Here is a 25,871-nt window from a genome sequence, read left to right as displayed (position 1 = left end):
AATACAAAAATACCAGCTAACATATATCAGGTTGGAAAAAGTTAAAAAATGAACAATATCAAGTATGGGTGAGAATGTGGAGGATCCAGAACACTATGCCACTGCTGCTGGTAATGGCAGAAATTAACATAGCCACTTTGGGAGACAGTAGGACATTACCCGGTAAGATGGGAGCTGCGCACTCTGGCCAGCCCAGCAATACCACTCCTAGGTATGGCACCCAGACTAGAGAAATGATTGCAGATAAGTGGCCATCCCAAGTCCTCATCACAGCTGATGTGATGTAAGTTAGAAGCTCTAGCAAGATTTGGGCTGGAGATGAGGGTTGGGGAAGGGGTGGTCAAAGGAGGTTCAAGACCTGTGGGTGGGCTTCCTGCAAACATCAACTCTCCAAGCTGTCTCCCTCTTTCTTTTCTTAGATGGGCCCCAGTCACTAACCTCCCTCTTCTCCATTAGCACGTTTCCTTTACCACCTCTCAGTGCCTAAGGTGTTCCCCACCCATCCACCCCACCTTTCTTACAATGATTGGTCAATGTGGAAAATAGATGGGACATAAACAGCCACTTGGTTGCTAATACACACTTACTATTATCGTTTTTCTGGAGATGGGGTCTTTCCCTGTGGTCCAGGCTATAGTGCAGTGGTGCAATTATAGCTCACTTGCGGCCTTGAACTCCTTGGCTCAAGTGATCCTCCCATCTTGGCCTCACAAAATGCTGGGAATACAGGAGTGAGCCACCATGCCCAGCCTGCCAATATACACCTTCTCATTTTTTACATGGATTCTATGGGATAAAATCAGTCTGATAAGTTCCCAATTAGTTTCCAATTGCTGCTGTAACAAATTACCACAAACTGCATGGCTTAAAACAATACAAATTTATCATTTTTTAGTTCTGGAACTCAGAAGTCAGATGTGTCTCAATGGATGAAAATCAAGTGTGGTGTGGACTCCTTCTAGGGCTGTAGAGGAGAATCCATTTCCTTGCCTTTTCTAGCTTGCATCCCTGGGCTCACGGCCCCCTTTCATCTTCGAAGTCAGCATTCCCATCACTCTGACCTCTGATGCTTCTGCCTTCCTCTTTTGCTTTTAAGGACCACTGTGATTACACTGGGCCCATCTGGATAATCAAGTATACCCTCCTTATTTTAAGGGCAGCTGATGAGCAAATTTAATTCCACATGCAACCCTAATTCTCTCTGTCATGTAATCTAACATATTCACAGGTTCCAGGGATTAGGACATGATCACCTTTGTGGGGTGAAGTGGGGGGCATTATTCTGCCTACCACAGGTCCCCAGGGTGATAATGTGGAGTTGCTGGGTACATCTGTATCTCAGAGAAAACACTGGATATCTAGAGCACTTGACATTTCCTCATAGAAAAGACTATGACAAGGTCCCTTAGCTTCAATTAACATTTAGATTTCAGGTTCTTTTTACCAGATTCAACCTTTCCAGCTCTAAACTCACTATCTAAACACAAGACACTGAGTTGTAGAGCTGAAACGATTGGATCTCAGGTTGAAACTGAATGTGATTTCTTCTGGGGATGTAGAAAAGAAGGAGGAAGGTTGCAGAGATCACAGGCAAAACCACCAAGACTTCGCAGGGTGTGGCAGACCGAATACATTAATGTTTCCAATTCCTTATGCCTCCTTGTAGCTGTATCTTCTTGTGACGTTAACTTTGTAGTGTGTTCCTGGTCTTGGCTCTGTGATTTACTTGGCCAACAGGATGCTATCAAACATCATGCGTGCAGAGGCTTGAAAAGCACTTGTGCGTGTCTGTTGGCTATTTCTCTGCCTTTACCACGGGAACGTGCGCAGGTCAGCCGGTTGAAGGATGAGGCATGCGGAGCAGAGCTGATTCACCCGCAGAGTCCCAGTTGAGGCCATCTAGATGCATCAAATGCCTGCTGAACCTCCATATGTGTTAGGAAGCCCCACTAAGCTTAGAAGAGCTGCTGAGCTACCCCACAGTGCACTGCAGATGTGTGAGTGAGCCAGGCTGAGACCAGCTGAGCCCCACTGCAGTTCTGTGGTTGGTGGTCATAGGGCATTCATCGTGGCAAAAGATAACCCATATCTAGGATAACCAGCTTTTTGGTCTTGCAGTCCTTTTCAGTAAGGGGTATACATATATCTCCGGAACAAATTCATTCACTCATTCATCCATCCATCCATCCATCCATCTATCCAACAGACGTTTACTGAGCATTTGCTTCCTGCCAGGCCCTGTCCTAGTCATGAAGGACACAAAGGTGAATGAAACGAAGTCCCAGGATTCACGGGGCTTCAATTTTAGTAACTAGAGACAAAAGAAACCTGTAAATATGTAATATGTCTGGTGATAAAACGTGCCATGGAGAAAATGGAGCAGAGTAAGACTAGGAAGTACTAGGTTGTGTTGGATGGTGAGGGCTTGGGATTTTATGGAGGACTGCCCAGGGTGACCTCACTGATAAGCTGATGCTTCAGCAGAGACCTGAATGAAGTACGTTCCATGGATATCTAAGAGATGGGTATTCCAAGCAGAGGGACCGGCAGGTGAAAAGGCCCTCCTGAGGGAGCAGACCTCGTGCGTTCATGTTCAAGGAGCAGCATGGAGGCCAGTGTTCTCGAGGGCAGAGAGGTCAAGGCACAGGACCTTGAGGCTGTTGTACTTTCTCTGGCTTTCATTCTGAACATGTTGGGAAACCTTAGATGATTTTCATAAAAAAAAGTTTATATGGTTATCGATAACATTTGAACAATTTTTAAGTACACAATTTTGTGGCATTAACTATATTTACCATGTTGTACAACCATTACCACTATTTCCAAAACGTTATCACCTTAAGCAGAAACTCTGCAAATCTTAAGAAGAAACTCCCTATCTCCACCCCAAGCCCCTGGTAAGTTCTAACCTACTTTGTCTCTATGAATTTGCCTATTCTCAGTATTTCACATAAGTGGAATCATGGAATATTTGCCCTTTTTGGTGTGGCTTATTTTGCTTCACATGATGATCTCCAGGTTTGCCTATGCTGTAGCACATGTCAGAATTTCATGTCTTTCTATGGCTGAATAAAATTCCATTCTGCCACATACCACATTTTGTTTGTCCATTCATCTTCTGATAGATACTTTTGTTGTTTCCACCTTTGGGTTATTTATGAATAATGCTGGTACGAATATTGGGATATAAGTACCTGAGTCCCTAGTTTCCATTCTATTGGATATATATATGGAATGTCTGAGTCATATGGAGCACTAGATGGTTTTGAGGAGGAGAGAGACACAATCTGATTTATATTCAGGGTAGAAACAGGGAGATCGGTTAGGCAGATTGTTTTATTTTCAGATAATATAGTACATGGTAGGGAAAATCACTTCCCACAAGAATATTTAAGAGAAAAAGACCTGTAGTGAATGCTACTATCTTATACCATAGATGCTTTGTGATTGTTCAGAGGAACTGTGCTCACATGAAGGATAACAAAAGAAATAGCTACTCAGAGTCAGTGAAAAGGGGGAACTGAAAAACACAAAGAATTTATTTCAGGCAGCTATCCTTTACAAATGCTATTGCTGCTTATAAAGACTGTTATGTTTTAAAAGACCAACGACCAATTCCTCGTCTCATGGCATACAGGTGATTAGGGCAAAACATCATCCATGTTCATGAAAGAGATACTATTAGCATCTTGATCAACCAGGCCCCAAGTAAATCTTCACTATCACCACGCCCCCCACTCCACATCACATATTCACGGATCACTTCTACGTGTCAGGCAGCGTTCAGTGCTTCCCAAGCTTTATCTCATTTCGATGTCAAAACCATCCTATCAAATGGACTCTATTCGTCCCAATTTACAGATGAGGAAAGACACGTAGAGAGGGTAAGTGACCAGACAATGATCACAATTAGTAAGCACCAGAGCCAAAATGCCAAACCCACAGTCTGACCTGACGTGCCTAAGGGCTGCTCTATTCCTTTAACATGGACGTTTGCAAGAAGGAAGCCCTGGGAGCCAGGGGCCTGTGGAAGGGAAAACGCTGATCTTTATAAAGTCTGCCAATGGTTCTTTGCCTTTATTGCCTTTTGACTTTCCTTCTCAGGGGTTGGTAAATTTGCAAGGTGCTACATCTTAATTTTTTAGGTTGGCTTCCTATCAGAAAACCGCCCTAGATAACTGATTTGACATATTGAATATTTCTGTTTCTCAATAATTTTATAAAGTTGCATTCAGGAGATACAGGGATAGGAGAAAACTTGTTTCTCCAAAGCCCTTTAAATTTAATACACTGCTTGCATGCATATAAGCAATCTGCACTTGTACCCCCTAAACACATAAAAATTTAAAAATAATGAAAAAAATTTTAAACATTGTAAACTATGTCAGAAAACAAACATACTCTATTTCTTTGAACATATCCTATTTTATTTATTTAAAAATAATGTTCTATTATTTTAGGTACAATGTAACATCCATACTCGGAGTCTCATAGGAGAAACAGGCTGTCACTTTCATCATTAGAAAGGGAGAAGGGAAACTAGGAGACTACAGTTTATGGTTAGAAGAAAGTCTTGCTCTAAAGTACTCATCCTCATAGTTCCCATGAAAAGAATTTCAATTTGCAAGATTACTATCAGTTTAAAAAGGGGCCTCTGCAATCTGCTTATCAAGATGTCAAATGACTTCAAAAGCAGGTTGAGTGGCTTGACTGTGATTTTTTTTTTTTTAACCATTGAAGAATATATTAATGTCCTCATCAGTTGGAGTAACAGAGGATTTCAACCTATCATGTAGGTTCCCTGCCTCTGGTGGAGAACCCATCCATTCCACCCTGCATATCACCGAGAGCCAAGTTCGTTCAATAACTGTGAAACAGGCACTGCACTGGGGCCTGGAGCCAGTGGTGGGCAGAACAGCCAGGCGGGGCCTGCTTTCATGGGCTTTCCCTCATATAGAAACTTTTACTATACTATGCTCATGCTCAAAAACTTTCCCACATGTAGCCAGGCACGGAGGCTCACACCTGTAATCCCAGCACTCTAAGAGGCTGAGGCTGGAGGATTGCTTGAGCCCAGGTGTTTGAGACCAGCCTGGACAACATAATGAGACCTCATCTCTACAAAAAGTAAAAAAAATTAGCCAGGCACGGTGGGGCAAGTCTGTAGTCCCAACTACTCGGGTGGCTGAGGTGAGAGGATCACTTGAGCCCAGGAAGTAAAGGCTACAAGTGAGCCAAGATTGCACCACTGCACTCCCGAGCCGGGGTGACAGAATGAGATTCGGACTCAAAAACAAAGCAAAACAAAATATTCCCACATGCATGACAGAAACTTCTAGTATTCACCCATATCTTCTCCTTGTTAAAACAAAAGTAGGTATTTTCTAGACTCTTGTAGTTAGATAGGGCCATGTGAATAGTTCTGGTCAATGAATATGAATAGAAACACCATGTGCCACTCCTGTGCTGAGGCAGTAAAAAGCCTGGTTCACCAGCAATCGTTTTTCCTTTTGCCATGGAGATATGCAGTCAACTTGGGTCCCTCAGTGACTGTGTGGAGCAGACAACTACCTGACTCTAAACTACACACTAAATGGTACATCTTAGATGCTCAGTGTAAGCAGGAAATAAACCTTTGTTATGTTAGCCCTGAGATTTCAGGGTTAATTTGTTACCAAAGCATAGCCTAACCTGTCTTGGATGAATACACGTGCTTGTCTAATGTGTTGGTATAAATCATATTTGACTTCAAAACCCAGAGGTCCCAGTCTTTATACTAAAGGTTATTTCCCTGTGCCTTCCAACCGCACACAACTGCTTATGGATATCTAAGTCTGTGCATTCTGTCACTTCGCTTTGGTTCTTTCCACAGTGAGAAAAATTTCCTTCTTTACTTGCCTGATTAAGTTCTTCTCACCTTCAGAGTCCCGTTCCAATCCTACCATATCCATGAAACTCTCTGTAGTAGAAATGGTCTGAAAACCCTCTCCACATTGACAGTTCCCCAAGAATACAGATGCCAAAAATGATTTTCTAACCTCCTTTGTCCCCAGGGTGTAAACGTGAGACCTGGGTTCCACAATCAGATGTAATATATGTGAGACATTGATTGGGAAGCTTCATGAGGAAGCAGACAGGGCATGGGGCCTCTGCCTAGATAGGGCAGGTGGAGCAGAGGCGACACCTCTTACCAGAAGCTCCTGTGTGGTTTTGGGTGTTGTTTCTGGAAAACTCAGCAAAGATTCTGGTCCCTGGCCCTTCTAACAATTCTGTGGGCCATCTAGCATCCTTTTATACGTTCCTTCCTTTCAACTAAACTGCTTTCTATTGTCTGCAAGGAATCCTGATCCATACATTTCCTAAAACCTCAAGTCTTCAGAGATCTCCTATCTTCTAACTTCTTATGATCTAATGCCAACCAATTTAACATTTGACATATTATAGATTTTGTTTCACAAGCACATACTGTCTTAGTTCGTTTGGGTGACTGTAACAAAATGCCATAAACTGGGTAGCTTTTAAACAACAGAGATTTATTTCTCACTGTTTTAGAAGCTGGGAAATCTAAGATCAAGGTGCCAGTAGATTTGGTGTCTGGTGGGAGCCAGATTTCTAGTTTATAGACGGAGTCTTCTTGCTGTGTCCTCACACAACGGAGGGGTCAAGGCAGCTCTCTGGAGCCTTCATTAGTGTGGTATAAAGGTACTTATCCTCATCATGAAGGCTCTGCCCTCATAAGCTAAGAACCTTCCAAAGGCTCCACCTCCTAACACCATCACATCAGTGATTAGGTTTTAACATTGAACTTTGGGAAGTCACCAACATTCACACCACAGCAGCACACATCTTCTCTTCCCAACTAGACTTTATCTCCTTGAGGGCAGGATGATATCTCAGACTTCTGTATCCCAAGCAGTGCTTGACACAGCGCTGGGTCAACTTTTGGAATTTATAGGATGACCATATAATTTACCATCCAAACTGGAACACTTTGAGGAGTGGAACAAGGGCCTATTATTAATACTATTAAAACAGGTATAAACCAGGACTGACACAGACAGTCCTAACACAGACAGATATTATTACCAAGGCACAATTAGTTCTTTGATGCATAGTGTGTCATACTCGTCATTGATAATTGTTGACTGAGTAAAAAGGTAAAGATAAGTGAAGGGGAAATAGTGCAGTGAAAATGTGAGTGCGGAAGAGTGGTTCCCGATACCTGGGTTCAAATCATCACAGGAGATCGTGGTCTTCTGAAGCCTTCCTAGTCCCATCCTGCAGGGATAGATGGTTGGGCTTAGATGACCTTTCAGGTTCTGCTGCTGCTGAAATACAGCTTTGGTTCTCCTAAGGAAGCTTTTTCCATTTGATGGTTTCATGATAAAGAATCCCTTTTACTCTTCAGAGATTCCTTTTAGATTTGGGAAAATCATCCATAAAACTTTAACCACAGGAGTAATTATGTTGCACAGATGAGCTAGCATACCTATACAAGACCACTTCCCTCACGCCAATCCCTCCCCACCAGGGTCACAACTGATTGGCAGTAATACCAGAAGAACAGTCAGACCAAAAACTTCTCAAAGATCAAGCCCATATTCATTATTTCTATCTCTAAGATTTCATTCAGTTCCTGGATAATAAACACTGAAACATATTATAAGAGGCCAGGTGCTACCTGTATGTTGTATATGTGAGTTAATTCAGGCTCGGGGGCCTGGTTCTTTTCCTTAGCGCTCAGCTAGGGAAGTCGGTCCACATCTTTGTCCCAGGCTCACTGCTCCTTCTGCCTCCTATCTTGAATGTGGGCAAAGGATGGAGAGGTGGGGAAAACACCTGCTCAGTCCCATCCTGTGATGCCTCTATGTGGGTGTGTACAGCTTTGTAAAGAACTTCATTGTGTTCTAGCTACCCTAGGCCAGGCTAGAATAATAAACTGAAGTAATATGAGTAAAGAGCCTCAATACCAAGCACATAGTAGAGGTTCACTAGATGGTAGCTATTACTATTATCAAGGCACAATTAGTTCCCTGATGCATGCAATTTCCCTCATGATGCTCCAGCTACAACCCTCAGGAGGAAGAGAATTATCATCAGTGATTGCACAATTAGTGATGCAAGTGAAATGAAAGCTAATTGTTTAGCATCAGCTTGCTCTGATGATACTTTGGATGGTACTCAAATTGGTACACGGAAGGTATTGTAAACACACTAAACACAGTTTGAACTGACAGTCACACTAATTCAGCTGCAATGGCCAATACAATATAGCTCAGCAGTACAGAATAAAAGCTATGTATCTAGACTGTGAAACTCAAATACATCCTAACCAGTCTGTAAAAGAAACTAACAAGATACAAAATGAAAGAAAAATGCATAAAATATTAAATGTACTATGGTTTTAATTGTTTGTGACATGAACTTAGCAGCGATGAAGAATTTAGTCTTACATAAAGTTTAATAAGAAAAAAAAAAGGAACTGAAAAAACTGCTTGGGGTTGAGGCCGGTATCTTGGGGGTGGAAGGAAAAATAGGAAGAAACACGCCCTCATTTGCTTCGAGCATGGTTAGCTGGTCTGTCTGAAATTAGACCTACTTTCAAGTGTTTTAAGTTAATTATTAAGCCATTTCTTAACCTCATGAATGTAGTTTTCATGTGCTTTCAAATCTGGCCTTGAACTAATAGACCCTTTCACTTCAGTGGTTCTGGAAATGAATGTCAGATGGGAGAGGAAAGCATTTTAACTGTGTTTTTCCAAGGGTCAAAGCTCTGAAAATATAGTATAGTTTGTACATAAAACTCAGTACACCTGAATATCCTGCTGGCCTTTGTCTGGTAATGAAGCAAACCATGCCACCCTTTAAAACTTCTGCTTCCTTTCCAAACACGGTCGGCTGTGTCGGTGCTGAGCTATCTAACTACTCAAGTGAATCCATTCTTAGGATCAAAGTTTCAATAGATGAGAAACAGGTGGCACTTAGGCACCCTGGGGCAGCCTTCTCTTAACTTGTAAGAAAGAGAATGGTAAGTCCAGGCCTCCATTCTAGAATACTCTCCTTTTTTTAAAAAAAAGAAGACATAAAGAGTAAGAGGAAGAAATGCCTGTCAGTAAGAATGGCCAACGCTGTAGGAGTATTACTGGAATCTCTTTCTGTTAATTTGTCATTCTCATGGAGGCATTTCAGCAGTTGGTCTGGTTTCATCTGCCATTGTCAGAAATCTATGGCTGATGAATACAACATTTGAAATGATGAAATACTGGGCAACTTTTACTTCACAAATTAAAGTAAAATAATGCCTTGGCTTGCATCACAAATTAATAATGAAAATAGTAGCCAATATTTATTGACTGCTAAGCCATTTCCACGTATATCCTATGAAGCAGGTACTACTATCACCCATTTACAGAGGGAGAACTGAGATGGAGGGACATTGAGTAACTTGCCCAAGATCATATTTTTTGTAATAGTAGAATCAAGATTCAAACTTGCATAATCAGAATCCAGAATTCATGTTCTTAATTGCTATACTATAATGTACAGTGAAATCCACGAATGCAAAGTACTTGTTTTTTTTTTTTAGATAAGGTTTCATTCTTTCACTCAGGCTGGGCTGTAGCGGCTCCCTGCAGCCTCGACCCTCTGGGGCCAAGCGGTCCTCCCACCTCGGCCTCCCATGTAGCTGAGACTACAGGTATGCACCATCATACCTGGCTAATTTTTAAAATTTTTATAGAGATGAAGTCTCCCAGTGGTGCTAGGCTGTTCTTAAACTCTTGGGGTCAAGCATTCCTCCTGCCTTGGCCTCCTGAAGTGCTGAGATGATAGGCGTGAACCACTGCATCAGGCTGCAAAGTACTTAAAAAAAAAGTGTTAACGGAAAAAAAAATTAAAGTAGGCCGGGCGTGGTGCCTCACGCCTCTAATCCCTGTACTTTGGAAGGCTGAGGCAGGTGGATCCCTTGAGGCCAGGAGTTCGAGATCAGCCTGGCCAACACGGTGAAACCGCATCTCTACATACAAAAATTAGCTGGGCGTGGTGGCTTATGCATGTAGTTCCAGCTACTCCGGAGGCTGAGGTATGAGAATCACTTGAACCCAGGAGGCGAAGGTGGCAGTGAGCCGAGATTGTGCCACTGAACTGCAGCCTGGGTGACAGAGTGAGACTCTATCTTAAAAAAAAAAAAAAAAAAAAAAATTAAAGTAAAAGAAATAAAAATAAAAGCCAGGAAACCACTGCTTTTTAAAGCTATACTTATTGAATTCTTTCTTTAAAATATTTAACACACTGAGTATGCATTGTGCACTTTGTCCACATGATTTAACTTAATCCTCTGCAAATCAGTTGTTAGCTCCATTATACAAATGAAGACACCGTGAGTCAAGAAAGTTGTACTTCATCATAGGAACTGTCACTGTAATGTGAACCCAAACCTGACAGAGTCCAGGTCATTTAGAACTTTCATGATGCTACTCTACTTCTTCTTTCTTTAAAGCAATTTTTACTATTAAGAATGAATTCAATAAGAAAAAACTTTGCAATCAAACTATTCATAAGTTTAAAATTAGAAGGGAAAATGTTCTTTTCTATCTTGTACTAGGCAAAGAATAGTTCTGACTTCTTAAGAATCAAAGAAATGGTAAGATTCAAGTGATTTTTTATAACATAGGCCAGACAAGAAGAAAGAACATTAGTAGTAAAACTAGTTAGCCTTTATTAAAACAGACAGCAGTAATGTTCACATTCTCGCATATTCCTAAGAGAGACAGATCTCTAATGCCATTTTTAACTGAACCCACAGAGAAGATAATTAAGACTGTCCATTTTCTCGTTTTTCCCTCTTTCTCTTACTTATTATTTTTTTTGTATCTAGTGTAAGCTTACTTTGGTATACAAAAAGAAACTAGTGTCCAGAAGTTCTCAAATAAGACTCCTGCAATTAAAATGGGTAAGGCAGTCTGGACCTGGGCTTAAAAATACAGGCTTAACTCATGCCGATTAGGATGGTTACTATCAAAACAAAACAAAACAAAAAAAAAGAGAGAGAGAGAGAAAATAAGTGTTGATGTGAATGTGGAGAGACTGGAACCCTTGTGCACTATTGGTAGAAATGTAAAATGGTACAGCTGCCATGGAAAACAGGATGGCAGCTCCTCAAAAGATTAAAAATAGAGATACCATACAATCTAGCAATCCTATGTCTGGACAAATACCCCAAATAATTGAGAGCAGGGATTTGAAGAGATATCTGTGCACCCATGTTCATAGCAAACATTATTCATAATAGCCAAATGGTAGAAGCAACCTAAATGTCCATCAAAGGATGAATGAATAAATGAAACATGGCATCCACATCCAATGGAATAGTATTTAGCCCTGAAAAGGAGAAAAATTCTGACACATGCTACAACATGGATGAACCCCGGGGATATTATGCTAAGTGAAATAAGCAAGTCACAAAAAGACAAACACTGGTGAGCGTACAACTCCGCTGATACTAGGTACCAAAAGTAATCAAATTCATAGAGGCAGAAAGTAGATTAGAAGGCTGAGGGAAGGGGGAAATGAGGAGTTACTGCTTAATGAGTACAGGGTTTCAGTTTTGCAAGAGGAAAAGTTCTGGAGATTGGTTGTACAACAATGAGAATGTACTTAACACCACTAACTATACACTTACAAATGAGTAAGACAGTACATTTTATGTTATGTATATTTTACCACAAGTAAAACACAAAAACAAAAACAAAGGCTTGAAAGTGGGGACATAAATCCTGGCTTCCCTCTTCTACCTTCAAACGTTGTGACTCCAGATAAGCTATTTATTGAGTGATGGATGATCAGATTCCTTATCTGTGAAATGGGGATAATAATAGTGCCTACCTCTCAGGGTTATGAGGATGATATGAGTGAACACATGTAACATATTTAGCACGGTATTTGGCCATGATAGGCGCGCCATAAATGCTGACTTTGGGTCCCAGCAGTAGGCATGGAATATTTAGCCAATGGGTAATGATTTTAAAATTTGATAATATATTTGATTATGTTTGTAAAAGGAATCTTTATCTTTTAGAGGTATTTACTAGTATATTTCTAGATAATATAAAATGTAAACGGGATTTTCTTCAAAATAATCAGGGTTGGGGGAATGGGGGATAGATATGAGCACAGATGACATAAGATTGGCTGGTGATTTGATGACGGCTAAGGGTGGGTAATAGGTATGTGGGATTATTATACTATTCTCTCTACTTTTGTATATGCTTGAAAATGTTAATAAAATTTCCATAAATAGAGTTCCTTAACGGAGTTAAAACAAAAAAATCCTTGATCCCAATCTTTGATGATGGCTTTCAGATAATTTTTCAAACTAGTACATGGTCATGGACTTGGTATCACTGACCCTAGGTCCTGTCTATCCACATGTTTTCTTCAGGTGGAGTAACTGAACAGCATAGCAATTTTTCCACAGAAGTCTTAATTGTATAAAAAGATCATCACAATAAGCAGGTTACCACAAAATTAGGCTGCATGTGAGCACAAGATGAAAATATCGATGTTCTTAGCATCTTAAAACTGTGTTTTTCTCAAGTTTCCTATTCTTCTGTTCCTTTCACTAAAAATGCACAGATAACTTTCACCCATTCCCACCATCATTTCGATAATACCCTTCTAGTCTGTTGTACTTCTCATCAGTTTCATCAAAAGAGGTCAAGTGATTAGCTGGGTGTGGTGGCACACGCCTGTAATCCCAGCTACTTGGAAGGCTGAGGCAGGAGAATCGCTTGAACCTGGAAGGCGGAGGTTGCAGTGAGATTGTGTCACTGCACTCCAGCCTGGGTGACGAGCAAAATCCCATTTCAAAAAAAAAAAAAAAAAAGAGGTCAAGTGAGACAAAATAAGTCCAAAGCATAGCATTTTGCTTTAGATGCCAGGGAGACCAAGGTGGGAAGACCACTTGAGGCCAGGAGTTCAAGACGAACTTGGGCAACAAAGAGAGACCCTGTCTCTACAAAAAATAAACAATATCAGCCGGGGCTGAGCACCGTGGCTCATGCCTGTAATTCCAGCACTTTGGGAAGCCGAGGTGGGCGGATCACCTGAGGTCAGGAGTTCAAGACCAGCCTGGCCAACATGGTGAAACTCTGTCTCTACTAAAAATAAAAAATCAGCTGGGCATAGTGGCGCGTGCCTGTAATTCCAGCTACTCAGGAGACTGAGGCATGAGAATTGCTTGAACTTGGGAGGTGGACGCTGCAGTGAGCTGAGATTGCATGCCACTGCACTCCAGCCTGGGTGACAGAGTGAGACTCTGTCAAAAAAAAAAAAAAAAAAAAAAAAAATTAGCCAGGATGGTGGTGAGTGCCGATAGCGCCAGCTACTCAGGAGGCTGATGTGGGAAGATCGCTTGCGCCCAGGAGGCAGAGGTTGCAATGAGCTGTGATCACACCATTGCATTCCAGCCTGGGTGACAGAGGGAGACCCTCTCTCAAAACAAACAAAAGCCTTACTGTTTTTCTTAATGTAAATACCCAAATCAATATTCCTACCCCAGTGGCCTCATGCTCTGGCAGACCAGCAACCCACTGGCTTCCTCATCTTATCTGGGACTTTTGGGCCATTCTGGTTTAGAGTTGGGCTGCTGGTAGAACCGATGATACCATTGTCTGGACTAGAGGAAAGGATGGGAGAGTAGAAAGGGTGCCCCAGAGAATTCAAATGGAACTGCCCTTTTAGATAGTAACACTATAGTTAAGGAACAAATAGAGGGACACTACATTTCCTTATTTATGTATTATCAGTGGTGATGTTTAGAATACTACCCTTTCCAAGAGGCAAACATGAAGGAATTAAACCAGGCAGAGTCTTTGAAATAATAATTTCCCCACTACTGTTACTTGCTGAGAAACCCTTTTCACTGTGGCAATCTAAAATTAACCTTGTAAAATACACTATGTGGAAAAACAAAACAAAACAAAAAATAAGCTGACTTCTTAAAAAAATTTTCAAAGTATTGGCTAACATATCAAAAGCCAAATCTCTAGCAATATAATTTAAATGCCAGGTTACACTGCTCCTTCCTGGCCCCCCATCCTATCCCCCAAGTATGATTTTTTTTTTTTTTAATAAACAGCAAAAATGAATGGTTATGCTTATCAAGTTTTAGAGTTAGCTCCTGATTGTGCAGGCTGATACATTTGGTAGAATTTTGACAAAAGCTGGTCTATACCATTCCACTATGGGTTAGACGGCCATGCATGCAGATCCTTCGTGGGCACTTGTCAAGCACAAGAATCCACACAATCAGTGAGAATACAGACGATAGTATTGTCTTTGTTGCTATTGCCAGAGTCAAGCTGTATTTGCTTTATTTTAATGAACATGTCCTTGCAATTTATTTTGAGGAACAAGATTATACACAGATTAAAACAATTTTGGAATTACATGGCCAGATAAATATCAGGGTTTTTTCCCATATGTTAAATCATTGCTATATGCTTTTTTTTTTTTTTTAAGGGCTTAACAATTGTGTTGGAGAAAGGACATCAAATGATGCTTAGAAATGTGATACACATTTTCATTTCACACTCCATCAGCTTTTACAACTGTAGCTCAATGAAATGTAAGAGAGAGCTTGGCAAACGGCCATATTTACCAAGGTATAAAATAGGGGTCAGGTTACATTTTTACAGAAAGAAAAAAAAAATGTTTAATTTTCACTCCACATGACTAAAGTAGATATCCAGCTAACACCCTTCTGAAAGGCACCGTAACTGCATATATGATACGGTTTAGTGCCTGTTCAGCTGTAGGTTTTTACTACAGTATAAACAGCTTTGTAAAGCAAGAAAACACCCCTTTCCTTATCCCCTTCCACTCAGGATCTACTGACATAGAAACATACTGGATCAGATCATCTTTTGGTGTCAACATTTTCGCCTGCAAATAATGGCTTTTACCCCCTGCTTCTAAACTGGAAGCAGAAACAGCTTATTCCCTTTACAGCCAGAGAAGCAAAGCTATCAGCATCAGCAAAAACACATCTTTCTAATTCAGATTTCAATCTGTCAGAAAGGATTAAAGCCTCATGCATACATAAAAAGGGAACTATAAATGATAACAGAAACATGGTCTGGAATCACTGTGCTTCCACAGCTGCTGTTTTACTAGCAGTGTAGAGAGGAGAGCATCTTTTACTTACCTTTGTCAAGCCTGAGACTTCTCCCTTTGCTAGCGGTTTGCTGATGGAGGGTGTGTACACTTTGGCATCAGATACCGGCTGCCCTTTCATAAAATGTTTGCCTGATTCACAGATGTCCACTTCAACCATTTTCCCCATGAACGCAGGGTTCTTTGGCACTAAAACCTTAAACACATTTGTTTCAGAGGCTTAATTTTTAAAAATAAACATTTTACTTTAGAGCAGTATCAGATTTATAGAATTATTGCAAAGATAGTATGGAGAGCGCCTGTATACCCAACTCCCAGTTTCCTTATTATTTACCATCTTACATTAGCATAGTACATTTGCCACAATTAATGAACCCAAATTGATATATTATTAATACTATTCACCAAAGGCATACTTAATTATCCAGGTTTCCTCATTGTCCCTTAGTGTCATTTTTCTATTCTGGGATCCCCTCCAAAGTGGGCTCTAGCTTCTAGCTGCTCAAGGGTCTGGGGAGCCTGCAGGAAGGAAAGGCACTTCTGGGAGGGGACCCCGGGCCCCTATGCAGTGCTTTTCCAGTGCAGGATGCGCCTAATGTCCCGAGGCACGTGGAAGGCAGACCTGGGAAATCCCCCAGCAATCAGTCAGTCACTTCTGGACAGGCCTTTGATATGTTGCTCTTGGCTATTCCATGCAATGAGGAAAACCGAGACAATACTGATGAAAGCCTTATACTTTTAATACTTTCCAAGTGAGCTGTCAGAGTAACGGTTTGAAAACACACTTCAAACACAGGCCTGTGTGTCTGTGTTCGCACACGTGGGTGTGCTGTGTTCGGAGGGAGAAGGAGAAACATTTAAAAGAACCTTCCAATAGCACCGAACACCACTGTTTGGAGCTAAAGGACTCCTGAAACGAACGGCTGCCATTCCTTTCCCTGGCTCTGTTAGAAAAAGCATGTGTTTGTCAGTCCTGGGGATCTACCTCCATCTAGAACCAGTCCTCTGAAGGGTACTTTGGCTTGTTCACAGGAAACTGTCAGGTCGTCTCTTTCCACTAGAGATTCCTGATAAAAGTGCTTGTTTACCTCGAGCAAACGTTTCCCTTCTTTTGGGACCTGCAGGTAGCTTGCGTGCATGATGTCTCCCTCACACTTCTATTTCAGCACTGGAGCGACCTGCCAGGCTTTTCAAGTTAGAATCCAAAATAAATAGACCAATTCTAATCCAGTAATGCTTGGATCTCTAGATATAATCTTCACCTCTGGAACTCATCTTATTTAGAAAAATAATTCCTAGAAAATCTTTGATATGCTTAGTTGTAGAGACAGAAAAGTCAGATGAGAGCCAGGAGTTCCACAGCCAATCTCTCTGAGAGGCAAAATTGAATCTTGGTCTGAGTTTGATTTTTATGACCACTGAGTACACTGCTTCATCAAAGTATAAGAAAAAGGTCACCTGGGTGGTGAATTACTTATGGCAGGCAAAACGAACTAAAAGAGCTTTAGTGTTAGGATATAAAAAGCCCTTTTAAATCAGTTTTTATAAAATAAGAAAATCTCTAGACCAAACTAACCCTGGGAGATTTGGTACTACTCTGGGGAAAAATAACCCTCCTTGATCTGCTGCCTTGATCTGAATGAAGGGCTCAGTGTTTTCCCCTCCTCCAGTTTTAATAATTGGAAAAAGCCCGACTGCTTTAAATTGGAGGAAGCAGCTAACGAGGCATGCCACTGCCTTTAAAATGAAGGGAAAAAAGTTCCCTGCTGAGGCAAAACCCAGATGGCAAGAGAAAGGAGAGAGAAGAGGCAACCAAAATGCAATCAAGCTCCTCCCCAGGGCTAAGCAGAAGGTTGGCCTGAATAGGAAAATGGCCCTCTGGAGTATATTAATGAGATGGGAAATGGGGAAGCGACGCAGTCCAGACACAGAGTGCTGGGAGCCCTTCCTCAACTGCAGTCTCCACTGGTACTGAACAGAGCACGTCTAGTCTGGGCTTTGAAAACTCCCCTGTTTCCTGGGGACCCACTGCCCAGTCTGAGATGATTCCCTGGGGAATGTCAATGCTGGGGGCCTCTTCAGCTCCTGCTTTCCTGCCTTCTGACAGAGGCAGCCTGCTTCCTCTGCCCATCCCTCATCCGACTTGTCCACATTGGCCTTCAGCGTCTTCTCAAGCCCTAATTTCAGCCATGACCCACAGCAAACATTTTCACCTCTTATCTGATGAGAAAGAAGCAAAAAAGCAGGAAGCTCCATTTGATTTTAATACAATCCAGAATGATCAATGAAGATCTCCATATGCCCATGAGAGTCTCCCACACAGGCTATCATGAGATGGGAGAGGAGGGCGTATCCCATCTCTTCCCTGGCCTTGGCCCTTGACAGGGTCAATGCCCCGAAAGAGGCACTCTGTTTTCCTCAGTCACTTTTGAATTGCTCTCCCACCTGGAGGAGTAGAAACTGCTGAAACAGAAGTCAGGCTCCTCGGTGGGCAAATGCAGGCCAGCTTAGATGGGCAGGGAAGGAGGGCTAGTAAGCGGGGGCGCCCCTAGGGATGGCCTCCAAAGCTCTCACAGTGAAGCTGGTTTGATCCTCACACTGTTCTGCACAGTCGTTCATACAATTTGAGTTGAGTCCAAGGAATAGACTCTTTTTCCTCTGCTCCTAGCATTTTTATCAAGGTAGAAGTTAAAAAACAAACAAACAAACAAACAAACAAAAACAAATACTAAAACCAAACAAAACTAAAAAACCAACCAACCAACCGACCAACTAAAAAAACTGTCCGGGTGATGTGCCGGTGAGAGGAAATCCCTGCCCTTTCACGCTGCTGTCGCCCATGCAGACATCCTTCCTGTCGTCTGAGCAGGACTTTCCCCCTGCTTTGCCAGGGTGTGGGAATTCTGGCAGTGCCAACTGCCTAGTTCCAAACGCCCAAAAGCCTAAGGCTGGTCCTGTCAAAGATTAATGTGAACTAAAATAGACTAAATACACCTATTCCTTTGTACAGAACATATTGTAGAGTAAGTCACAAAGATAGAGCCCATGTTAGCCTGGCTGGCTTGAGGCTATAAAACAGCCTTGTTGTGACAAGATTCAACACTCTCCCCTTTAAATGCCCTGTGCTTAAACTTTCAGAACTCTTTCTCATTTTGGAGAAAACTCAAGAATACTGAAGTGCCTCTTACCTGCTCATAGAATCGATTGTGTGCAACATAAAACTTGGAATCAAAAGACTCTTCTGTTACTAACACTTGCTGTCTTTCACCAATCTGTGGAGAGAAGGGGAGGGAAAAAACGGGTAAACACCTGTGAATCCAAAAATAAAATTAAAATAAAGGCCAGCCCAAGTTGGTCTGGACCAAGTAGCATCTTCTTGAATTTAAAGTAGACTCTACATTGCTGGTTATTTAACAGCGAACACTGCTCAAATCACGGATTCAAATTTTTTGAAAGACATTAATTATCTGGCAACATAAAATTAGCATAGTATAAACTCTTATTTTCTTACATAACTCTGAAACAGAACTTAATCTCCTTCAACATAAGTAAGATAATTAAAGCTTCTATGACATACAAAAATCTTCTAAATATCACTTTGTTTCCTGAAACAAAGTTGCAAAACAAGCCAGAACAAGCTGCTTCTAATCCAAACTCATGAAAATATTTTGGCAATATAAAAGAATAGTAATAAACATTAATTTGAGTTATAAGGGATGTAACACTAAAGAAAATGCCTCTGGAAACCAGTCATTAGGACCTTGCACCTCTACATTTCATATCTTGCACACAATTCTGAAAGTACTAAGTAATTCACAGAGCTATTTACTTATTATATACATTTTCTCTGTCACAGTCAACTGTCTCTATGCTGCAGTCATGGCCCTATGTTCATTTATTATTTTTTAAAGAGAAAGACAGCAAAAATATGGAACTGCTAATTTTCTACAGGATTGATGTACATTATGATCTAAGCACCCATTTTTAATAGCAAAGAAGTAAATCAGCCAAAACAATGGGTAAAGAAGTGTGACTATTCTCAGGAAATTTACAATTTCCAAGTTTATTCTACTGTGAAATGCAGCATTTAAGGTATCAATTACTCTTTTTTTTTTTTTTTTTTTTTTGAGACAGAGTGTTGCTCTGTCACCCAGGCTACAGTTCAGTGGTGTGATGTTGGCTCACTGCAAATTCCGCCTCCTGGGTTCAAACGATTCTTCTGCCTCAGCCTCCCGAGTAGCTGGGATTATGGGCATGTGCCACTATGCCCAGCTAATTTTTATATTTTTAGTAGAGATGGGGTTTCGTCATGTTGGCCAGGCTAGTCTCAAACTCCTGACCTCAGGTGATCCACTCACCTTGGCCTCCCAAAATGCTGGGATTACAGGTGTGAGCCACCATGCCTAGCCTCAATTACTCTTTTTACAAGGTTGTCAAAATGTCTGATACAGCCAACCAACTATATTAAATGACTGTGCTGGGGATTATTTTTACCATTGCTACTTAATAATTATGACCCCCCAAATTAAAGCCCATTGGCAAGATAATTTTTTAAAATGCCTATTCTCATTTGTAGGGACTTGTCACCATGTTCAGGCGGTTACCATGAAGGAAACATAAACACAGCTGCACTAAATAGACCACCTAACAATTAAAAAAACTCAAACTCCCCTCTCCATCATACAATGCCAGTACCTAAATACACCATAATTTACTATCTAGTTTACTATCGCATTCAAAGTGTAGCTCTCTTAGCCAAAAGTTGTAAGGTCTCTGAGATGACACTTATTAAAGACTCTTTTCATTCTCTGAAAAACAATGGAAGTTCTGGCAACATTAATCCCCTTAAAAAAATCAAGTGGCAAAAAAGAAATTTCCCCCAACTTCTATGTTGAGCTTCACTGGCTCTCTTTGTCGAAAAGGGCTGGGGAATATTGGGTCTCACTGAAGTATATTCTTCTAGGAGAAAACTTAGAATGTTTGCACACATTTCACAGTGTGAGTTGCTTATGACTTAGGATAAGTATCTGTCAATGGTTCTTAAGGAAATCTGCAATTACACTTCATTTAACATCAAGTTTTCAGGAAATTAACAACAATGTGAAATTGTAGATCCACTGAAAACTATGCTGCTTCTTTCTTCTTCTTAGAATCAATGTGGAGAGTAAGGGCCATCATGTCTGGGCTGCTCTATTTCATCTGGAGACGATAACAATGACAGTAATATATACAGAGTTAAAAAGACTTGCTATGTTTATATGGTAGAAAGCTGGGCTTTTAATCAAACATAAGAGAACTATTTGTAGGTGAGTATTTAACTATTATTTGCCAAAGAGACTCAGGAGAACCGCAATGTGCACTAATGCATAGTGGCAAACACTTTTTCAGTCGTCCTATTTGTGTCCTCAACTGAGGAGTCATCCTATTTGTGTCCCCAGTGTCACTGGCAAGGCCCGGTGGCTCATGCCTGTAATCCCAGCACTTTGGGAGGCAGAGGTGGGCAGATTTGAGTCCAGGAGTTTGAGACCCGCCTGGGTAACATGGCAAAACCCCATCTCTATGAAAAATACAGAAATTAGCCGAGTGTGGTGGTGTGTGCCTTTAGTCCCAGCTACTCGAGAGGCTGAGGTGGGAGGATCGCTTGGGCCTGGCAGGTTGAGGGTGCAGTGAGTTGTGATCATTCTACTGCATTCCAGTATGGGTGATTGAATAAGATCCTGTCTCAGAAAAATAAGTACATAAATAAATAAAACATCTCCAGAGGCCAGGCACAATGGCTCACGCCTGTAATCCCAGCACCTTGGGAGGCCAGGGTGGGTGGATCACTTGAAGCCAGGAGTTCAAGACCAGCCTGGCCAACATGGTGAAACTCTGTTTCTACTAAAAATACAAAAATTAGCCAGGTGTGGTGGCATGTGCCTGTAGTCCCAGCTACTTGGAAGGCTGAAGTGGGAGGATTGCTTGAACCTGGGAGGCAGATGTTGCAGTGAGATGAGATTGTACCCCTGCACTCCAGGCTGGGTGACAGAGTGAGACTCTGTCTCAAAACAGAACAAAACAAAACAAAATCTCCAGAGCATATTGAGCAAAAATGAGCCTAGGAAGGCTAGGGCTTTGATCAAAAGCTGCTGCAATCCGTCCTCACCCCTTAAAATAAATATATGTATACATATATATTATAAGTATATATGACTTGCCAGAGCCCGGGAGTTGGAGGCTGCAGTAAGCTTTGATCATGCCACTGCACTCCAGTCTGGGCAACAGAGTGAGAACCTATCACAACAAATGAACAAACAAAAAATAATAAATGCTTCCCTCAATATTTTTTAATGAATGAAGTCACATTGAAGTGAATATCAAATATAACCTTTAAGAGAATCAACTATTCCAAATAATATTAAAGTCAACACTGAAGTTATGGAAGAATGAGTTCAGATGACATTCGGGAAGACGGAACTTCACCTTGGTTGCAAAGGAACTTGTGGGCTAAGCAAAGATATACAAGCCTCAAATTTCTTTTTAAAATGAGCCACTTCCCCTACACTTTCCAGCTGCTGTCTCTCCCACCCCATATGGTAGCCCTGTGTGGTTAAAGACCCTCATATAACAAAATTGAGAGTAATCATCCTGGCTTGCCATAACCAAAGAGTGCCTCTGCTATCCGAGTAAGGAAGTTCTAGTCACAGAACTAAGGCAGGGTATCTGGAGAAAAGTGGCAAGGCTACAGTTATCTTCAGGACTCCAGGACCACACCACCCAGGTATCTATTATGCTAATGGCAGAGGTAGTCCACTAGAAGGGATCAGAGTTTGTCTTAAGGAGACTCTACACTCATCTGAGAAGCAAACTTCTATGGCTGCCTCACCATCGCTGACAGATCCTTGCCTAACAGCCGAAACTACCAACAGGAAAAGGTTACATCATTGTGAAAAATGGACAAAATCCTGCAAGTAAGGAAGAGGTTGAAAACCATGGTTCTCATAAAATGTGTGACTGGCAGCCTGCTATGGTTTGTCCCTGACAAAACTCATGTTGAAATTTAATTGCCAATGTCACAGTGTTGGGAGGTGGTGTCTTTAAGAAGTGATTAGGCCATTAAGATCAGTTAACGTCTTTCTCGAGGGACTGAGTCAGTTCTTGAGAGAATGGATAAGTTCACATGAGACCCAGTTGTTATAATGTGAGGCTGCCTTTCGTGTTTGGTCTCTTTGAAAACCCTTCTGCTTTCTGCTGAGTTGAAGTTCTCACTAAATGGGTTGCCTGATCTTGGACTTCTCAGCCTCCAGAATCATGAGCCAAATAAACTTATTTTCCTTATAAATTATCCAGTCTTGGGTATTCTGTTATAGCAAGAGAAAATGAACTAAGTCAGATCACAATATAATTGTTCAGCAAAAATGATTAAGATACAACTGAAATTCTAAGTCCAAAGAATGGTCTAATGGGTGGCGTAAAGAGAATTGTAACATTCAAGGTTAGGAAGAAAGCGGAAAGTGATGGATGGACAATGAAAGGTCAGAAGCAGAAGCACACAGTTCTAGAAGAACCCAAGGGAAAAGAGTCTGAAGAGGGTTCTTTGAAATCAACAGATGCCACATATATGGATTGGTCAGTAGGGGACAAAGACACAGGGTCTGAGTAGATTATTTTTGAGATAAAAGAGACCTATGTTTTGGGCCTTCACTTTCCTCATCTAAAAATGAGAGGCTGGTAGAAGTGGGACGGAAGTAGGGAGAAGAGAGTAGGGCTGCTGAAGGGGAGGTGGATTACAATATTTAAAGGATCTTTCAATTATGAAGTTTAAGTCATTCTTGAAGCTAGATCCGTAGGTAGGGGATCAGGACATCCAAAGGTTTCATGAGAATCAGCTGAAGGAAAGTATGTACACTAAATCAAGCCTGTCTCTCTCGTTCTCTCTCTTTCTCTCTCTCTCTCTTTCTTTTTTTAAACAGTAATATATGCTTAGAGCCCTCTGCAAATTACAGCTACCTTCTTGCTGTACTTAAACCAACAACTTGATTTTCAATACAGTACCTGCCAGGAAACAATTACAAGGTGTCTCAAGAGGCTATTGAGTGACTTGAAGTTTCCTTAGAGAAGTCTGCCAAAATCTCAACAAAGCTTGGGTGGGTGTGGTGGGTGGCACACACCTGTAATCCCAGCATTCTGGGAGGCCAAGGCGGGGAGAATCATGTGAGGCCAGGAGTTAGAGACTAGCCTGGGCCACATAGCATGACCTTGTTTCTACAAAAAAATTTAAAAAATTAGCAGGGTGTGGTGGCGCATATCTGTAGTCCCAGCTACTTGGAACGCTAAGGCAGGAGGATTGTTTGAGTCCAGGAGTTCAAGGTTGCAGTGAGCTATGATTGCACCACTGCATTCTAGACTGGGTGACAGAGAGATATCCTATCTCTGAAAAAAAAAAAAAAAAAAAAAAGGAAATCTCAATAAAATATTTTGTTTCTTTTTTTTTTTTTTTTGAGATGGAGTCTTGCTCTGTTGCTCAGACCAGAGTACAGTGGTGCGATCTGGGCTCACTGCAAGCTCCGCCTCCCAGGTTCACCTCATTCTCCTATTTCAGCCTTCCGAGTAGCTGGGACTACAGGCACCCGCCACCACGCCTGGCTAATTTTTTTTTTTTTTTAATTTTTAGTAGAGATAGGGTTTCACTGTGTTAGCCAGGATGGTCTCAATCTCCTGACCTCGTGATCCGCCTGCCTTGGCCTCTCAAAGTGTTAGGATTACAGGCGTGAGCCCCCACGCCCGGCCCCAAAGTATTTTCTTATAATCCTAAGAAAGATGTCCTTTTCCTTCTGATTTGTTTGTAGGCATATAGTTTATGGCTGGTTAAATAAAATGATGTTTATTTAATTTCTGTAACATGCTAGAGGTTAAAAGCTTCTGTTGAGAATACAAATGCTACAGTATTTCCAGGGGAAACTCAGTTTCCATTTACAAAGCTTTGCCTTTTAAGAGATCTGTCAGGAAAGTAACTTGATTGTAGCTATCTGAAGTAAGGGACAATTCTTACCTTCAGAGCTTATTCTTTTACTTAATTCAACTCTATGGACTTTTGAAAGTGGCTGTTGGTTCTGGCACCTGCTTTAACAACCTAGGCATACTTTATAATGTATTCATCAAACGTAAGTAGAGAAAGTAATTTTTTCCTAGGATGTACAGAATTTCATTTCATCATTTGAACGTTATTTAAAGACATTTTATGAAAAATGAATTATAAAAATATTCCTGTAAAACCATCCCTTGCTTTCTCTGACTGGGTCACTAAAGTGAAGGAGGGCGCAGGAAACATCTCTACAAGACCCTGCATTACTGCCAACCTCGCAGGGCTGCTGGGAAATACGACCCCAGCTGTGAAAGAAAGAGTGTGCTACAATTTTCTAGGCCTTGTTGAAAAGATATGAGAAAAGCTCTTATACTTTTTTTTTTAAATGAAAACCACAAAGGCAGAAAATAAAAGCAGTATTCCCCTAGACAGACAAAGAAAGTAAGACCTTGGAGGCGGCTTAGCAATCTCTCTGATTCCACAGGGAGAGAACTAAGGTCTGGCAAGATGGGTGATTTGCTCAGTGGCAGTGGCAGAAGAAAGGGAAGTCTTTGAACTCTTCCCACTACTCAATGCCTCCTATTTAATTGCTAGCTGTGGAAAACTTACAACATCACGGATCTAATTCTGCAGTGTATGACTTTTCCTTGAGTAGAGAAACATCTGTGACAAACAAATAGCAATGTTTTTAAATTCAATTTTGGGGTAGATTTTTCAGTAAGTTACATAATCAGCTAGCTGTGTCATTTGTGTCACATCTATGCTTAAATTTCCCAAGTGCCTGAAGTTGTGAAAAACATCAGTTCTAACCATATGGCCAGCAGAGAATGCAGATAAAACACACACTTGCATTTAAAAAGCTGTGGTTTCCAACAGAACTTGGTTGCTGAATGAATGCTCCTCAAGTACACTCTAAGTCATCATTTGTCCTGAAACAAACAATATTCTACAAGGCTATATAAGGATATAAAGAGAGAAACAGAATTGTTTGAAGAAAGGCAGACATTACTCAAATTAAACAAAGACATCAGGGTATTTGGGCTAATACTTTTAACCCAGTAAAAAATGTTGCTTGCAAAAGTATTCTTTGGACTAGGAAAAGAAAAGGTTTCTCTTAAACTCATATATGGCTTTAAACATAAACTGTAAAGTTTGCTTTTCTCTTTATAACTTTTTTTTTCTTCTTATTTTTGCTTTACGTGAACAGAAAGCCTGACGTGGCTTTGGAAAATAATGTCAATCAATTTGTATTCTGAGATCCTGAGTTACAAAAAGATTTCAATATTACTATTTAGAGTACCAAAACATTCACAAAGGACATAGATATATGGACCTGTGCAAGATAGACATTTATTTATTGAAAACAGTGTTAAGGAGAAAGAAACTATTTTGTTTCCCTTGAAGAACTGCTGACAATTATTTTTTCTGTCCATTCTTTGCCTTAGGAAAAGAATGGAGATTAAAACACACATAGCAAAAGTTCCTGTAATCATTTACATCATGGTCCTAATAAACTTGAATTTTATCTGTGTTTATCCTACAGAATATTCTGACATGCTACTTCTGTAGCTAAGTTTTTTCTTTTATTGTAGATAATAAAATACAATTTTTCGACCTGACTGGTTTCTGAATG

General features: G+C 40.9%; 1 protein-coding gene across 3 annotated transcripts in view; it reads right to left on the bottom strand.

The window, feature by feature from the left end:
• CDKAL1 (CDK5 regulatory subunit associated protein 1 like 1) overlaps positions 1-25,871 on the bottom strand; it is a 712,947-nt gene that overhangs the window by 15,591 nt on the left and 671,485 nt on the right. For all 3 annotated transcript variants that reach the window (XM_025383729.1, XM_025383728.1, XM_025383731.1), the window contains 2 exons: positions 18,363-18,446; positions 15,206-15,370 (listed from right to left, as the gene is read on the bottom strand). In XM_025383729.1, the coding sequence (XP_025239514.1) occupies positions 15,206-15,370; positions 18,363-18,446 (249 nt within the window). The remainder of the gene's footprint in view (positions 1-15,205; positions 15,371-18,362; positions 18,447-25,871) is intronic.

This window comes from Theropithecus gelada, chromosome 4, assembly GCF_003255815.1.
Source record: "Theropithecus gelada isolate Dixy chromosome 4, Tgel_1.0, whole genome shotgun sequence".
Taxonomy (NCBI): domain Eukaryota; kingdom Metazoa; phylum Chordata; class Mammalia; order Primates; family Cercopithecidae; genus Theropithecus; species Theropithecus gelada.
The sequence above is the reverse complement of the archived record's forward strand: the minus strand, read 5'-3'. Positions and strand labels throughout refer to the sequence as shown.